Below are 19,482 nucleotides of genomic sequence, written 5' to 3'. Positions count from 1 at the left end.
ATTGCCAATGATTTTCATTTCTGTGATTTGTTTGTTTCTTTTCATTCCTCAGCTAATCCCTGTTCTTCATCCCCCTGCGAACATGGAGGCACATGTGTTCCTGCAACTAACAATGGATCATACACATGTACTTGCCAAAAAAAATTCACTGGAGCGCACTGTGAAACAAGTATGTACACACCGCACCCATATTGCACACACCAACCCCCACACATGCAATATTTAGTAATCCTTGATAACAACGATTTAATGTTCATTGAGCACAAACTAATTGTGATTTTGATATGATTATGAATTTTAAATCGATTATCATTAAATACATCAAGATAGTGTTCAGAAATGCACATTCTGTTTAATTTTAATTTAATTTAATTTTGTTTTATATATTTATTTACATTGTTATTATTTAAATGTTTTTGGATGCACCTCATATTGACGAGTGCCACTGATGTAAAAGTGATATCCGAATAAAAACTAAATTAAACTAAACTAAACTATTTTAATATTGCGATTTCCCTTAAAACACCTTTCACGCTGCCCAATTCTGCATCCTCGTCTAAAAACAAGCACTTTAGTTTTTGTGATATTTACATCCAAACTCCAAGTCCTGTTCTATTCCTATTATTAATTTTGTATTAGATGAAATGTTTCTCCATCTTAAAATAATTTACACCCTAGTCTTTGAAATTACAAACATATAATAAAACCACACTGTTTCCTGTCGCCATGTTGAATTGGTCAATTAGTCAATTCACATACACATCTACCAACTATTACAGTAATATTACTAAATTGCTGTTAAATGGTTTATGGAATGTTGTGAGGCCGTAGTGGTCAACGACAACCTGTAAAGTGTGCTGAGACTTGTGGGTCACCGTCTAGGCGTTGTGCCTGTGCGTAGCGCACTGTACATCACTGCGCTTTTATTTTTATTATTATTATTATTATTATTATTATTATTATTATTATTATCAAAGCTTTCCAATATGATACTCATGTTTGAGAAGATTATGCCAACCTATTATAGGTACTAAGTTGATCTCAAAGTCAAATTGGCCCCAATATTGAAAATAAAATGGAAATAAAAGTAAACAGGGCCAATAACTACGCATCTACTCATTTATTTTCAATATTGTGGCCATTTTGACTTTTAAGCCTTCCGAATTCGGCAGATTTGCAGTACATGCAATCATAAGAAAATGGTCAACTTTGGGCTTGTCGTTTTCTATGAAGTCAACCTATCAAATTATTGAGATTGAACAAAGTTGTAATTTATGACTAGTAGTCATATAAAAGTGATGTTTTATAAATTTTGAAGGTGGACCACATCGACTTTGGGCCCCCTGAAATTGTTGAATTTGCAATAAATTTCATCTTCGTGAGGGCGCTGTATGAAATGTAACTGAGTAAATGCATTGTATTTATCCTATATATAGTATCAGTGACAACAAAAAATATTTAAACTGACAAACAATATGAATTTAGAGGGGCTAAACTTGCCAGTTTACAAGACATTACATTTTTTCTTGCATATTTAATGACCCCGTGACACAACACGCAATTGCATATTTTTTTGACAAATTGGGCATGCAGTTAGTGTGTATACAAGGTTTCAGACATGTCTCTCCTTTTATAAAGAAGGCACAGACTCCCAAAGATGAAATTTATTTAAGGGCAACTTTTGGGTCTAAATTTAGGCCCCCTACTCCAACTTTAAATGGCTGCCACAAAAAATCCGTAAGAGCTACGGACCTCAAATTTGCAGGTTTTTAATATTTTTACAGGTAAAACATATGACTAAAATATAAAGCAAATCGGAGGGGGTCAGGTGGAGGACCTCCTTGATTTCATATGGAGTGACCCTTTATGGATGGAAATCTGCTCATTTAACCACAAGTAACGACAAATCAAAGAAACACACTATTCCAGAGCCTATCTATTACTGTTTCGTTTACTGTACAAATATGTTTCCAATTACGACAGGAAACAGTGTGAGAAAATTGAAACAGTATGAGTGAACACAAAATCTTCAAGGGTGTTAATGCTAACAAGAAAATAACAGTGACCACCATTCTTCTTTATTACCTATTTATCTCTTGTTTTCTGTGATGTCGTTATACAAGAATGATCGGAAATAAAATTCTCAATATTTTATGTGTCTTTTAATTATAGGAATATAGCTTGAAATGAAGATATGAAAAAGAAGTAGTTGGATGGTACATCATCTACCAAAGCGCCGTCGTACGATAACCAGAAATAAGCAGAAATTATCACATCATAAAAACACACTAACCTTCTTTTTTAAGACCATATCAAAGCCTGTTATGTATCACATTTTACTAAAATTTCAAAAAGAAGCCCTATTAAATTCTACAGAATTATTCTGGCACGTCGTTAATAACCATTGTTCACATGGCTACCCTTTCAACATGTTCAAAGATAGTGACGTAAAGTAGGCAATGAAACAACTGCTTTATTGGCGTAACCCGACATATCCTGCATTATGTTGCCGACCATAAATATTGTTTTAATTTATTATTTAAAGGGAGGAAAAGAAAAAAAAAGGTAAAAACTTGATATACTGTGATAATAAATGCTATATAATGCCACAAAGTAGTTTATGACCATTTGCAGTAAAATGAAGTAATAGTAAAATAAATATGCATTTCAACCATCTTATGATATCCCGTGATAATAAAAACGCGTAAAAAGGGTAGTTTATGGTGTCAAAAACATGAAAAATCGGGTATGAAAAATTTAGGGTATGAAATTTGATGAAAGGAATGAAATCCCTGTTTAGAGTGTGAAAACAGGCGCGGCCGTGTTACCTGTTTAGGGTATCATTTTAGCAAGGGTTTAATCCTTGTTTAGGGTGCTTTTCAAAAGTTGATTATCGCGGATAGTGTACAGGCCACAATGGGAGTGACCCGCAGGGGATGATATGCAGCGTGTATCACTGACGCTTAGTATTCGAAAACAGGACGTAAAATTTATCCTAGTATTTTATGCTACGCCAATCAAACATGTTTTTGGAATCTATATCTGGTTATGCATCATGAATGTGCATAATAATATGAAGAAGGTCTTATATAGCTGTAGACAACCTGTAAAGTGTGCTGAGGCTTGTGGATCAACGTCTAGGCGTTGTGCCTGTGCGTAGCGCACTATAAATCCCCTTCGTATCTCAAATTGTGACTTGTAGTCTTAAGGGATCTGGAATGAGCGTTCTGAATACGAAGAATGTCTTTCTGATATCAAATAATTTTCATTTTTGAAATTCACGATATAATACAAATTTTATGACAAATTATTAAAATTTGATATTTTTCACATTTTGATATATAACAGTCCTCGAAGTAAATTTTTATAAATCTAATGACATATTCTTAAAGTACTACACTTTAATTTCGCGGGTACTTTATTTCGCGAATTGGCGATGATCGACATTTTCGCGAGTATTTAATTTCGCGAATTTACAATTTCGATATTGAACTCCACAGAATTCTGCACTAACTTTCATATTTCTATCCGTTTACATCGCTCTAAACACTGGATCAATTTCCCTTTTCTTGGCCTATAATGTACAATGAATATCTAGTAATTCAGATTAAACCTTGATTTTTTATATATTTTGTCATTTTGACTGTCTATTTTGATGATAGTTTTGCGATATTTTACCACTTCCGAGTTGGACCATCGGCCATATTTGATTACCTTATTCCCAATGCCCCTTGCCTATTACCCACAATGCTGTAATTAATTAGCCTAAGTTCCTCTCCTCTTCCTAAAGATTGAAGACCATGCATAGCTTTTAACAGACACATGGATTTAACCTATTATTTCAGGATGTTGGTGCATTACTGGAGTTCAGAAATAACAAATTAACCCCATGAGAACTACCTGCCGATTGGCCAAAAAGAAGCTTTCATTATCGATTGGACCAATCAGCAACATTGTTAGAATAATTTCACCATGCAAAAGAAGCTCCATTCTGATTGGTGATTAAAATGAAGCTATCACGTAATTGACCAATCAGAGGCAATGTTAGATTGGCAGGTAGTGCTCAGGGGGGTAAAAGATGGCCGATTTGATAAGAAAAATACCAGAAAATATATCAAAAAAGAACATCAAAATAAGTCCAGAAGGACTGAAAAATAAACAAAATGGATGTGCACTAATAAAATTAAAATATTACTTTACCTCCATGCATCATGAAAAATTAATTTCATGCTGTATTCTGAGCGATGTAAATGGATATAAATATGATGGTTTGTGTAGACAGAATAAGCTTAAAATACATAAAGCTTGTTTTAAGCTTTCTGTGTGTGTTTTCAAGGATCAATTTTGCGAGTATTTAATTTCGCGAATTTGTAGACCTCGCGAAATTCGCGAAATTAAATACCTCGCGAAATTAACTTGTTTTACAGTATATGTAGCTGGGAGGAAAAGCCGACCATCAATTGAAAATTTTGACCTTTCATATTGATGATATCGATTTTTTTTCCAAAAAGACCTATTTTTTGGGTGTTTTGGGGAAAAAATCCATATCTTCAATACGAAAGGTCCAAATTTTCAATTGATCGTCAGCTTTTCATCCCACCTACATACACTTAAATTATAATTGTTCAGAGTTATGAAGTTTACTTCAAGTACTGTTAAATATCAAAAATATCAATTTTTAATGATTTACCATAAAATGTGTATTACATTGCGAATTTCAAAAAATCACAATTATTTGATATCAGAAGAACATTCTTCGTATTCAGAAAGCAATTCGATATGTCTGATGTGCTCTAATGTCCCACACTAAATACTGTCCAATGGTTCATACCCCACCCCTTAAACAAAAAAAGGTTTTTGTGATGTGTTAATACTGTTAGAGTTTATTTAAGTTTATGTATTATCATAGGAAAGCACATTTCATTTTCAAGTAGGTTTAGTATAAGAAAAGCACAATTCATCTTTAAGTTTATTTAGTGTCAAATGAAGTCATATTTCATTAAGTGTATTTAGTTTCAAAGGAAAGACATTTCATTCGTAAATTGTATTTATTATCAAAGGAAAGTACATTTCGCTCTTAGAGTTCAATTAGTGTCGACGAAAAAATATTTCATTCATTTATTTAGTTTGAAAAGAAAATACATTATTGGGAATCTATTGAATGTATTGGGAAATTGTATTTATTATCAAAGGAAACCACATTTCGCTCATTTAGTGTTAAAGAAAATGATATTTCATTAGTTTATTTAGTTTGAAAAGAAATATATTGTATTGCAAATGCACTGGGAAATTGTATTTATTACTAAAGGAAAGCAAATTCGTAAAGCTTTTTTCTAGTATCAAAGGAAACCATATTTAGTATCAAAGTAAAGTTCATTTTACTATTAAAGCTTAACATAAACGGAAAGCACGAAAATTATACGTAAAGATTATTTACTAAGAGAGCACTTTTAAGTCGTAAAGTTTATTTATTATCAAAGAAAAGCACATTTTCTTTATTCAATATAGTTAGTGTCAAACGAAAAAACATGTATTCATTAATTGTATTTAGTATTCAAAAGAAAGCACATTTCATTCGTTAAGGGGGTACTACACCCGTGTGTTTAATGTGTGACTATTTTTGCATTTTTGTCAAAAAATAATAACACAGTGGTAACAAAAGTAATGTATATTATTGGGGCAAGGAATCCAATTACTACACTGAAATTTCAGTGACGCAAGACAAGCGGTTCAGTATATATGATAGGAAATGAGGTACATCCTAGCGGTACCTTATTTCTTATCATAAATAACGAACCGCTTGTCTTGGGTCACTGAAATTTCAGTGTAGTAATTGATTCTTGCCCTATAATATACATAACTTTTGTTACCACTGTGTTAATAGTTTTGAGAAAATGCACAAATAGACACAAATTTATCGAGGGGTGTAGTACCCCCTTAAGTTTATTCAGATTCATAGTTTGTGTCAAAGGAAAGCACATTTAATATTAATACATAAATAATTGTATTTAGTATTCAAAAGAAAGCACATTTCATTCGTTAAGTTTATTCAGATTCAAAGGAAAACACATTTCACTCGTAAGTTTATTCAGTATTAACCATCGAACTACGAAGGAGGGGGTGTATCACCCGAAAAGGTTTTTTTGTATCTGTCATTAAAATGCGCGTCTTTTCGAACGACTTAAGCTAATCGTAGACTCGACTCTTTATGCTCATTTGAGTGATAAAAGTATTACTCCAGAACCTTACCCGGTGTAGGACAGGCCATCAAACATTGCCATAGAAGGGATGGTGCCCAGTAAACGCACAACGTTTTACAGGAAATGTTTAAATGTCGGGTTATATAAACGTTCTAATATCATTCATATAACAGTTTTGAAAACGTGATTCAACTAACGAGTAAAAAGTCAGTAGCTCTTAGAATAATTTCACAAGGGCGAAATGAAATCCATTGGGGCCTCCCCCCATCTATGGTCATCTTTGATGGCCGGTCCTAAACCCTGGTAAGGTGCTGGGGTGAAAATGTTGTCACTAAAATGAGCGCAAAGGATGGATCTAGGATTAGTTTAGGTCGTTTGGGCGTAAATGCGTGCGTTTTTTTATGACGGATAAATAATCTTGGGGCTGGTACAACCCCGCCCCCACCCCTTCGTAGTTCTACGGTTAAATAACACATACTATTTTATTTGCATGACCATTTTAGTGGTATTGTTGAAAGCTTAACTTGAACTGTATTAGTATCTGAAATTGCAATTAAAATTCCAATGTCTCTGGAACAAATGTTATTGTAAAATGTGTTTAATTTAATAAGCAACTTTTTATAATATAAACTATTAAAGACTTAAAGACTTGTGTCCGTCCTAGAAATGATGAAAGAAGAAGATATGAAAGTTACAGTGCCTATTAAAGGGGAAGGTTTACAGATTACTACATTTCCATTGCTATCTTCATGGCCTTAAGGGATCTAGAATGAGCGTTTATGGCGTTTCGACAGTATTTTTGTGGGACATGAGAGCACCTCAGACGTATCGAATTGCATTTTGAATACGAAGCATGTCTTTCTGATATCAAATAATTTTCATTTTTGAAATTCACGATATAATACAAATTTTATGACAAATTATTAAAATTTGATATTTTTCAAATTTTTGATATATAACAGTCCTCGAAATAAATTGTATCAATCTAATGATATATTCTTAAAGTGTATGTAGCTGGGAGGAAAAGCCGACGATCAATTGAAAATTTTGACCTTTTATATTGAAGATATGGATTTTTTTCCCCCAAAGACCTATTTTTTGGGTGTTTTGGGAAAAAGATCCATATCTTCAATACTAACGGTCAAAATTGTCAATTGATCGTCGGCCTACATACACTTTAGGTAGAAATCATCAGATTTATAAAGTCTACTTCGAGTACTATTAAATATCAAAAATATCAATTTATAATGATTTGCCATAAAATGTGTATTACATTGCAAATTTCAAAAAATGAAAATTATTTGATATCAGAAGGCCATTCTTCGTATTCAGAATGCAATTCGATATGTCTGATGTGCTCTAATGTCCCACAAAAATACTGTCCAAACGTTCATACCCCTTCCCTTAACAGATTAACATTGGGAGTGTATGAGTTTTCATGGATTTGCTTCCAAATGTACCTTTTAAATCCGATTTAATTCGGGGTTTCTTGCAAGCATCATGTTGACATGCCCGAATTACCCAGATGTTGTTCGATCTATAGGCGGGGTGAGAAGACTATCAGGTGTATATTAGCCCATGGGCCAAAATTGGAAACCACCTTACTTAGGAGTGTTCATAAATACCTTGGTGGTGATGGGGGTGTGGAAAATATGGGGGGGGGGGGTAAAAATATTCAGGGTCATATAAAGGGGGATGAAATAAACTTCAGTCCTTAATCGGGGGATCAAAATAGTGTGAGGGTCAAAGACTGGGGTAAGTTTTATAAAAAAACATGCATATTCCAATTGCTTTTGCGCGCTCTGCGCACATGAATGCTAAGCATTTCAATTGTGTACTTTCAAGCTTCAAATCAATCAAATTTGCGCACTTTACAATTAGGGTGTAACACTATGACTCCAATGAGTAATAACTCCAAACGGTAATTTTTAGCTAATGAGTTAATCGTCGTCGTGGTCCTATGGGTCATGACTGACCCTTTGTGACCCTGTTGATGATGGTATTCCAGCAGCTTCTGTCTTGAGCCAGACGGTGGGCTGCGACGAGAGAAAGGCCTGTTAATTGTTTAATTCCATCAGTCCATCTAAGCTTCTGTCTACCTCTTCTACGACTGCCTTCTATGTGACCTTGCATAATTATCTTCTCAATGCTGTCACCCTCTCTTCTAGAAATGTGGCCAAAATACGCCAGTTTAAAACGATCTATTTTTTGGGACACGGAAGCATGGTCTCCAATTTGGTTTCTTACAAATTTGTTGGTCTTATGTTCTTTCCACGATATTCTCAGCATCTTCCGCCAGCACCACATTTCAAACGCCATGATCTTTTTCTTATCTGTCATTCCAACCGCCCACGTTTCACAGCCATACAAGGCAATCAGGAAAACCAGAGCATCCATAATATGAATCTTGGTAGCTTTAGAAATACCTCTGTCTTTCCATATATCTGTCAACGCAATTGCCGATGATCTTGCCATGGCTAGGCGTCTTCTGATTTCCTGTGAACTGCCCCCTGCATTGTCTATTAGTGATCCCAGAAAGTTGAAAGTGTCAACTTGTTCCACATCTTCTCCATTCACCTTCACTTGCTGATTTGTATCTCCTCCACAGATCATTATCTTTATTTTCATTGAGACATTGAGATGCAGCCCAAATTCCTCACTACTTGCTTTTACTCTGTCTATAAGGTCCTGAAGCTCATCTGATGTCTTTGCAATAAGGGTGGTGTCGTCAGCGTATCTGAGGTTGTTAATCTTTCGTCCTCCGACTGACACCTGAACTGTAACACCAACACATGCTCTCCTCATGATGTACTCTGCATATATGTTGAAAAGGTACGGTGACAGAATGTATCCTTGACGAACACCTTGGCCAATAGTGAACCACTCACTGTCTCCACTCTCTGTTCTAACGGTGGCTTCTTGGTTGTGATATAATGAGCAAATCAGGTCAGTCACATGCTCGGAGAACCCCATTTCTTTCATTATTCTCCACAGCTGCCTATGCCGCACACAATCGAATGCCTTTGAGTAGTCAATGAAGCAAAGGTATAATGGTTGCTGGAATTCCCTATTTTTCTCCATTAAATTCCTCAAATTGCCAATTTGGTTTCGTGTCCCTCTTCCCCTTCTAAAGCCAGCCTGCTCTGGTGGTAATTCATTCTCAAGATGATTTCTAATTCTCTCAGCAATGATATGGAGGAGGACTTTACTAGCATGTGAAATTAAGGCGATGGTGCGGTTGTTAGCACATTCCCTTGTGTCTCCCTTCTTTGGTAAAGGTAGGAATACAGCCCTTTTCCAGTCCTCTGACCATTCTTTACTGTGCCAAATCTTGTTACATAGTCTGTGAAATATTGCAACACCTTCCCCTTCACTCTCTTTCAACAGTTCTGCCTGGATGTTGTCAATTCCTGGTGATTTACCATTCTTGAGCCTCTTCATTGCTTGGTTAACCTCACTCATCAGGATCTCTGGTTCACTGTCAGTGTCTTCGCTTTCAACCCCATCTTCCTCCTCTGCATTGTCTTCTTGAGATGCATATAATTTTTCACAGTATTGTTTCCATCTTGATTTAATTTCTACAACCTCCGTTAGGATGGTTCCATTTTCATCCTTCAGTACGTTGAGTCTTGGAACAGGTTTGGAAGTCAGTGCTTTGATATTTTTATACATATCTTTGGTGTTGCCTGATACACTATCCTTTTCCACTTCAGCACATTTCTTGGTGATGAAAGAAGTTTTATCTCTTCAGATTTGTTGCTGGATTTTCCTGTTCAACTCGCGATACTCTCCACGTTGATCTTTGTTCTTCAAACCATTTGCTTTAACCTTTCTTCTTTGATCAGCCAATTTGAAGACCTCTTCTGTGATCCAGGGTTTTTTCTTGCTCTTACATCTGGGAAGAGTCCCTTGAGCTGTTTCTGTCACTGCTTTCTTGATGTTTTGCCACAGTTCTTCTGGAGTAGATTCTTCGGAGTCAGTCTCCATTAGACTCTGGAACTGGTTCTTAACTTCCACTCTGTATTGGTCATTGATCTTGCTTACATCAAATCTGGCTGGTTTTCGCTGTCGCTTGATCCTCCTTAGTTTCATTTTCATGGTAGATATCAGAAGTTGGTGATCAGATCCACAGTCCGCTCCTGGGAGGGTCTTCGCAGATATGAAACTAGATTTCCATCTTCTTTGTACCAAGATGTAATCAATCTGATTTCTGGTGCTTTGATCTGGTGATGACCAGGTATATAGTCGTCTTGGGTGTTGTTTGAAGTAGGTGTTAATGATTGCAAATGTGTTCTCTTGGCAAAAGTCAACAAGCATCTCTCCCCTCTCATTTTGTTCTCCTAAGCCATTACTGCCCATCACATATTTATTGGTACTCCTTGCTCCAACTTTAGCATTGAAGTCACATGTGACGACAAGAATGTCTCTCTTGTGAATGCTGTCTATGGCCTGCTGTAGCTGGTCATAGAATTGTTGGATTTCTTCATCACTTGATGCAGAGGTGGGTGCGTATGCCTGGATTACTGACATATTCATTGGTTTGCCTTGGATACGAATGGTAATGATTCTTTCATTTATCGGGTTATAACCTATAACACATTTGGCGACTTCTTCATTGACTACAAAAGCAACTCCATGCTCTCTTTTACTTTCTGTACCAGAATAGTAAACAACGTGTTTACTTAGTGTGGTGAAATGTCCTTTTCCTGTCCATCTCATCTCTGAAATTCCTGTTAGGTGCACATCATTTCTCTCTAATTCATTTGTTAGAATGTCTAGCTTTCCCAGATTCATCGTCCTGACATTCCAAGTCGCAATCTTCAAATGTTTTTTATTTTTTGGTTTCTTTTTTATCTTTTGTAGGGGGCGAGATCATAAACAATTAGAACATAAAAAGGGGGATCAAATAAAAATCCCCCCTTTATAGGGATCAAAAATGTTCGAGATTCCAACTTTTCCAACTCACCCCACCAAAGTATTTATGAACACCCCCTCAGGGATTTTCATCCACCATGTTATTTTTCGTCCTCAGCTGTTATAATCTGCTTAAAGTTATGGCCAAAATTCATTTCTATTAAGACCAAATTAGTAATAAAAAGCAAATTTTTCTCGTGGAGCGGCGCGCAATTTCTTTGAAAAGTTATAACCCAGTTTACCATTTTTCCTCTTGGGCCTCTGTGTTGCAAAATTTAAACTTATTTCCTTTTTTTTCTTTGATATTTTTACTCTGAAAGTACACTTTCTATTCGATATGGGGAGGGGGTGGCGTCGCACCACCCGCACCTACCCCAGTTGAGAGGAATTCTTTGGTACGGTTTTTAAAGCAAATTGAAGAGATCGAAGCATCAATATCCTTCTGTTGGAATTCTTCAACATGTGGTTAACTTGACCATCCCAGAGGTCCAAATACCAAACACTTTGGTAGAAGACAGAAAAGAAAAAGTAGTGGAACCAATTTTTAAGTCTGGCTGAGGAGGAGAATCTGTCTTGAAACAAAACTGTATTAAGTTAGAGTTGATTATCTACCGACCACTTCAGGAAGTCATCAAGATCTGTCTGCAAATTGCTAGTCACACTAGAGGAACGGTTTTCAGCGAAGGTGAGGTCGTCAACATATTTCCAACATTTCTTCTCAATTTGGCTTTGTTCATGATAACCATAATCATATAACTATAAATCATACTTCTAATACATTGATTGTACCAACATTTAAATCAAATTCAGGTCAACGTACTTTTCATGTCAGGGCAGCCTATGCATGGAATTCTTTGCCACCGACAGTAAGAGCTCTGATGGAAAATATGACTTTAAGCCAATTTCAATCAAAAATTAAAGAAATTTAGGCATGTCTTTATCTATATTTTATTCATTTACTTGCTTGATTTTTGTATATAAATATAATTATTGTATTTCTGTATTTTGAATCATGGTATTTATAATTATCTTGTAGTTGATGATACCATTATACTTATGTGTAATATATTGTAAATACATTGTAAATACTGTATGATATTTTGTAAATATTGTGTGTCGTAATATATTTTGTTGCTATATAACATGTATCAATGAGGGCCTGCTTGAAAAGCAGTGCTTGTCACTGAAGCAGTATAGCCCTCAATAAAGAAAGAATAAATAATAATAATAATAATAATAATAATAATAATAACAATAATAATAATAATAATAATAATAATAATAATAATAATAATAGTGTGACCTGCAATCTCTGGCCGCGTCATTGATGACTGCCTGAAAGGTTATGGGGCCAAGTTTTGTTCCCTGTGGGACACCAGCGTTAAGAGGAAGGTAAGCGGGCAACGTTTAATTGTAACGAACGCATTGGCGGCGGTTGTCCAAAAAATATGTGTGACGTTGAGAAGATAATGAGCCGTTGAGACCCCTTGGATATTACCAAATTGATTGGTATCAATACTGTCTTGAATGTCATTTACAACCCACTTGGCAATAAAGCCTTCTGCTATTTTGGCAAATATATCAGTGAGCGATATTGGACGCATTTTGTTAACGGAAGCGGGGAACTGCTAGGGAATAGGGACTACAATGGCAGACCTCCACTGGCAAGGAACTACCCTTCATGGAAAAAACAATTAAGCAAATTAGTCAGTTGACTACCCAGTTCATACGCAATCTCTATTATAGTGAGTTTAGGAGGGATGCCATCTGTGCCACTGGATTTGGATGGTTTAACCTTCAATAACTCAGAATATACTTCCCAAGGTTGCAATTCAGGGGAGGAATATGTGACAGGTAGATATACAGGTAGATTTGAATACTTCAGGGGCTCAATATGAGATAAAATACTGACAAACTTGGAATTGATAGCAATCTTTGTGATTGGATCAACACCAGGTATATGCATATCAAGGTCCGAGTTTGTAGAGTTCATCGCAGACTTAATTCTTTGATACCATTTACGTGGCTCAGTTTTTTGCAGTATTCTTACTCTTTCAGCATTCAAAGACACTTTTAGCTTTACCAATTTCTCTTTGGACTTCATTTCTAAGTTTACGCCAATTCGAAGTGACGTTCTCTGCAAAAGCAGAAAGACATTTAGAGATAAGTTTCTTCATGTTGGATGTTATCCATGGCTTATCTGACTGATGAATTTTAATAGATTTAGTTGGTAAATGCATGTCAATACCTTTGTTTAAGATAGAGTACAGTGCCTGAGTGCCCTCGCCATCATAGACCTCATTCCAGGATTGCTCTTGGATCCACCTACCAAAAACTCCAAAAGGACAGATAACACAAGATTTCTTCATGTTATTTGTGATTTTGTGTTTTGGTTTCAATAACACACAAACATGATCGCTTTTGCCGATCGGAGAGAGTGGCATTGGTGGGAAGTAATGATCTTGAAAAGTGGTAACAAGGTCTAGAGTGGCTTGAGCCCTAGTAGGGAAAGTTACCATTTGTTTAAGATCATTTCCACGAGTTATTGAGTCAATGTTCATTCTGTTGAAATCTCCTGTGATACAAGGTTAAGGTCGCATGTATAACAGATCTCACGGGTCATTGGTTCCCAAATTAGATCATTGAAAAGATTTCGTGTTATTGTTCCTAAAAAAGGTCCTATAAAAGGTCCTATCAAATATAATCTAATATAGTTATTTGTACAAAATTTAATAGGTTATGGTCATATGAACCTCTCACGGTCATTGGATTCCCAGCTTGGATCATTGAACAGATTTCGTGTTATTGTTCCTAAAACACAAATGACCGTGAAACTAAATTATAAGGACAAATGAATACGGACAAAAAGTTTGCAGTATTTTAGAGGTGACTTTTTAAAACTTAATAAACAGCAAACCATCGGTGCTTGGAAGATGGTTCAGCAGAGATATTAAGGGGCTGAGCAATAATTATGAGCCCATGAGGAGAGCAGAATTTCCAAAGTACGTGCCAAAATACTTGCCCCTCCTCCTTTGAACTGCCAAAAATCCCCCCTCCCTTCACGGCCTGCCACAGCCCCCCTGCACATGCCAAGTTTTGGGGATCCCAATTTGCAAACCGTAAATGGTCTTATTATATTGACCTATTGGGAGCGCAGCGAATTGGTAAATTTGCATATTTAAGCGTTTCCGTACTATTTTCCAAGCCTTTTAGAGCATTCTATTTAAAAGGCACCCCATGAATGTATATCAAAAACCGCTTCCCCTTAGCTCCCTCTCATCTTGCCAAAACTTACTTGCATCCCCACTTTCGGCTGGCCAACCCCAGTTTACCCTCCATCAGGGTTCATATTTATTATTATTGAACACCCCGAATATCTTTCAAACTTTTGTTCCTATGCACCACCTGTCCCTATTTACACCGGTTTGCGGTACCCATGGTTACTTTTGTACTGATACTTTTACTGTATACAAGTCATATTAATCATTGCTTTGAATATTTAGCAATATGAAATTCAGATCGGCTTGCTGCTTTATGTCTTATATCCATTGGATTTTTTGTAGATCTCTGGTTTGCAGGGGCACACTTGGCCAGAGGTGCACAATTTCCCATTCATCCCGTTTACACACGGTGTTTTTGTACAAACGTCATCGATCTTTTGGTTTGTTCCCTTAAATTAGTCATTGCTACATGTATCTGGAACTGATTGCTGCCGCCATTTTGAGGAGGCAACAGTGACAATAAACTATTCTACTTTGATTTGTGAAGTAAGTTATACATATTATCAGATTACGGTGAACATATGGGCATATTTTTAGGAGATAGTTGCTATATGTGTGGGGGAGTGTTATTTCTTCGGGGGGTGTTTTATGTTTTGACTTAAAAGTGGTTTAAAGCCTTAATGTACGATCTTTTTAAATTTTTAGATTTTTCTTTTTTTTTTTTTTTAAAATGATAATATGCAATCATTATGAAAGTTCCCAATACATTTGGACGCGAAAAACATTGGGAATTTGCAAAGAAACAACATCATAAACTTCACCTCTATCATTCGAAACATCTCGCACTATTTGGATTAGGACAGCGAGTGCGGCTTCAGAGTTAGTCTCCTACGCGGCCAGTTTGGTTACGCTCCCTCCACATGTGGAGGATGTGGAGGGAGCGTAACCAAGCTAGTTTTGTAGGAGACTACGGTTTGCGACCGTGGCCGACATAAAGTCATAATCTAAAATTATGACTTTATGTCGGACCAACAGAAAATCGTCCTGTTTTACTACAAATAGGACGAATTTGACAGTTTGCTCATAGATTTAAGTTAGAACATGTGTAAGTATTACAAATATGCCAAAAAATCGCTTTTGAAAAAAATAAAGGTAAATTCTGAAAAAAGATCGTACATTATGACTTTAATATGTATATTAAGGCGCAGAATTTGGGATTGTGCTGTATTATATAGCACTGTACCGTATAGTGACTACCATTTATGACTATTACTTTCGAAACTAACACGTATATTTTAATTTTGGTAATCAAAGGCTGTAGTTGATATACTTATATTGTTACGAATTGGGTTTGGCATTTTGTACAAGTTTTTCACCCTCTGGTTCAGCACCAATTATTTTCAGGAATACTGCCCTCATTTTAAGTTGGAGGGAGATTTAAAATGGGTTGTCAAGAGAGGGCGACACAATTTAGTTGGGATTTGGCAATCAATTTTTGGAATCAATATTTTGCACCTGTTTTATCCCTTTGTGTGCTTGATGGGAGTTCTTAGACAATTTGATTTTTCTCATCAGTCTGAGTTTTGCCAGCTATGCATGCAGATCTAAAGGTAAAGAGTGGTGCATTATTACTTGAGTGATTTTTGGGTATTTGGAGAAATGAATTATTTTTGATATGGATTTAAAGCTTTGGCTGTTGAATGTTTCACACAGGTTGTGTTAACATGACTTGTTGCCTGAATTTTGTTTTTCTTGATGGACAAGATTTTTGTGATGAGTTTGTTATTTTTCTTGAGCTGTCGTTGTTCTGGAGATTGCTGATGACGCCACAGCAGTTTCGAGCAATGGTTGTTCTTTGTTGCTGAGAGTAAGGAAATTGAATTCTCAGTTTTAAATTGTTTTTGAGCCGTCGTTGTTCTTGAGATAGCTGATAATTGGCAGCAGTTTCGAACAAGGGTTGTTCTTTGTAGCTGAGAATGAGAAAATTGTATTCTCGGTTTTAAATTTTATTTTCTAGAGCCGTCGTTGTTCTTGAGATAGCTGATAATTGGCAGCAGTTTCGAGCAATGGTTGTTCTTTGTTGCTGAGAATAAGGAAATTGTATTCTCGGTTTTAAATTTTGTTTTTCTTGAGCTGTTGTTGTTCTGGAGATTGCTGATGACGCCACGTCAGCAGTTTCGAACAATAGCTGTTCGTTGTATCTGGGAATGAGAAAATTGTATTCTCAGTTTTCAATTTGGTTTTCATTCATTTCTCTAGAGACTAAAATTACTCAGGGTGTTGAGTTGGCAAATTTTTGGGGGAAAGTTAGACTTGAAAACAAATTTTTGCCTGGCAAAATTAGCTGGGCGTGGCAGGTCTAAGCTTGCAAAATTTATTTGCCTAGTAAAATCTGGGCGTGTCAAGTCTAATTAAATTTCATGTTTTTGATTTCCATCAGTTAAATCTTCCCTATGCATTTCAAAATTTGTTTGTGTGTTTGGGTTTTCATTCATGCACGCTTAACACATTGAAGGTTACAGCCGGGCGGTTGCCGTGTCCTTAGTGAATGATGCGTTTACGCAGTCTCACAATTTTTTTTAGGCTAAAGCGCAACTTGCATTTTTTTTAGTTCCCTGTGTATGCAAATTCCTCAAATCTGGCGCGCGGAAATTTCTTTCCGAGGCCGTGGTTTTGCACCTAATCTGATTTAAGACTTGGGTTGTCAAACCGGGCTGGCTGGTTGGGATTTGGGTCCTGGGAGCGGGCTTAAAACCTTCAGTGTTTGTTGTTGAGAGCATGTAAATGAAAACTATGAAATGCAATCGGTTTTGAATTTAGGTCGCAATTTATTATTTTGTTTTTATTGTCGCGTTTCATCAAAAATATATTTAAAAGGACAAGTATTTATTAAAATCTCATGTTTAGGCCTTAGTTAAATTTTTGGGGATGTTAAAATTTAGGGTATCAAAATTTCAGCCTGGGAGCTGAGTATGGCTTTCATTTATGACTACCCTACTTGAGATGTTTTCTAAATTTTTGTCTTGCTGGTTTCCTTGAGAGCTGGCAATTTTCTGGACAAAATAACGAAAAGTACTCAATTGGAAGTCATGAATGAAAGTCTTGGGTTTTTAGGGTGGTTTAGGTTCCGTGCAGGTTTGGGTCTGCAGTACGTACTTGATCTGGCGATAACTGAGTCGTTTTTGGTCCGATGTTGCACTTCATTTTATTCTGGGTCCCATTTTGTTTTTATATTGTTAACTTCTCTGCTCGGAGATAGACCACAGATTAGTTACACAATATGGGTGGTGGCAGCGCTCGGGAGCCGTGGCAGGACTCCCACCGGTATTTAGTTAGGGCGTTAGTGTTTGTGATTTCATTTGGCTGTACGTTTAGTGAATTACGTTTTTTGGGGTAGCGTTAAGCCCCAGTTTTAATGATTTCCAATTCTCTTGGGGCTGGAAAACTTCTCGAGGCCAGTAGCGGTAGTAACGCTGCGCGGTGTTTATTTTATTATTTAATGTTAGGGAAAGACGCCATTTTGGATTTTAGTTGGGACCCAGGATAGGATTGAGGTGCAATTCATTGGATTCGGAGCGATTTACTTGGCCAGATTTGGTACTGGTCTGTAGGCGCGATTTTGCAGGGGATTTAGAAATAAATTTAAATAGGGGTTTTATAGGTTCATTATTTTCTTGCTTGCATGAGATTTCAACTAAATATCTTGATCTAAAAAATAGTGCAATTCATTTTATAAAATTTCGCTGCATAAAAAAAAATGTCTTCAGTGCAGTACAGTATACAGACATTAATAAATTATCTGTTTTCCATTAAAATAAAATGTGCAATATTTTAAAAATGAGATTTTGATGCTTGTAAAATGAAAGGAAAGCGCAGGAATATAAATTAAAATGATTTTTGCCAATATTTCTTGTTTCATATTGGTTTTTATTTGTTGTTAATTAGGCCACAAAATTCCCTCCCTCTTCAATTTTTGAGGATTTGTCCATTTTATTTCATTCATTCCCTTTTTGTCGGCCACGCTACCCACGGCCAGGGAATTGTCGGACTTCGTCGCAAGTCCGACTTTTAATCAATTTTCCCAAACCCCTGGTCTGTGACAATATTATCTTCACGTTTACTCCACATTTACTCCACACAGTGCAACAGGCACATTATTGAATCGTTAAAATTGCTACTTTTGATTTGGGGTTTGAGGGTTTGGAGGCGCATATCTTGGTCAATTCTTGCTTGATTTTCACGAACAGGGTATCAAATGAGAAAGCAAAGTCCAATTAACAAAATGTATATTTCAGAATAATCTAAAATTATCAGATTGTTGAACAGCAAGGATGACTATAACTGACGAGTTTCTTTTTGTGCCTGGTGTAGTTGCAATTATATAGTCACACTATTGCAACATGTGCCTGAATAGGCGCCTACGGTATTGAGAATGACTGAACACGTTTACTTTTTCCGGTCCATAAATTACCCCCCTAAATTATCCACTTTGCTAGATAATGGTATGGACAATTAGAATGGGGCCGATGAGAAGTTCAAGAATTAACAGCAGTACTTGAGGATCCGAATGCTGAAGGGTTACATTTCCATTGACTTATAACATTTTGCATTTCTTTCTCTACAAAACATCAATATTAGGAATATTTTTTTTTCTGAATCCTTACGATGAGAACAATAAATTGATATGGTTTTGAACAAAATTTGACCAACTTCTAAATGCCACCATTCCCTGCATAAGCGGCCATTTTGTATTTATGAAAATTGAGCACTTTTCCAAATGGATTCTGTTGCAATTAGTGGTAGAATAACCGCATTTTATTTTTTCATAATTTGATTGGCCTACATACAGGAATATTTATCAATTCTGTTCCACTAGGCAGAAGCACTACCAAAAAGAGGGATAAAAAGAGGAATTTCAAATCCCTCTCTTGCAGAGAATTGTACACTTTTGGCTTAATCTATATTCTCCTTCATTCAGCAGCCGAACGTATAGCACCTTCGCAATAAATTGGGCTGATTCCAAGTGTTTAACTTAACTATACATATAAACGTTGCTATATATACTAAATTCAAAGAAAACAGCTCACTTCATTAAAAAAAATAACAATGTCATGACAAAACAAATCAAGCTATTGCAATGAAAAACC

General features: G+C 36.1%; 1 protein-coding gene across 9 annotated transcripts in view; it reads left to right on the top strand.

Annotated features, from left to right (window-relative positions):
• LOC140162710 (uncharacterized) overlaps nt 1–19,482 on the top strand; it is a 146,110-nt gene that overhangs the window by 37,252 nt on the left and 89,376 nt on the right. The window contains exons 12-13 of one of the 9 annotated variants that reach the window (XM_072185992.1): nt 53–169; nt 2,173–2,993. The exons of the other annotated variants lie outside the window; for them this stretch is intronic. Of the exons in view, the coding sequence (XP_072042093.1) occupies nt 53–169; nt 2,173–2,180 (125 nt within the window). The 3' untranslated portion in view covers nt 2,181–2,993. Of the gene's footprint in view, nt 1–52; nt 170–2,172; nt 2,994–19,482 lie in introns of those variants that run through there. 9 annotated transcript variants of the gene reach the window in all.

Source organism: Amphiura filiformis, chromosome 10 (assembly GCF_039555335.1).
Source record: "Amphiura filiformis chromosome 10, Afil_fr2py, whole genome shotgun sequence".
Classification (NCBI taxonomy): Eukaryota; Metazoa; Echinodermata; class Ophiuroidea; order Amphilepidida; family Amphiuridae; genus Amphiura; species Amphiura filiformis.
Note: the sequence above shows the minus strand (reverse complement) of the source record. Positions and strands in the feature narration are given on the sequence as shown.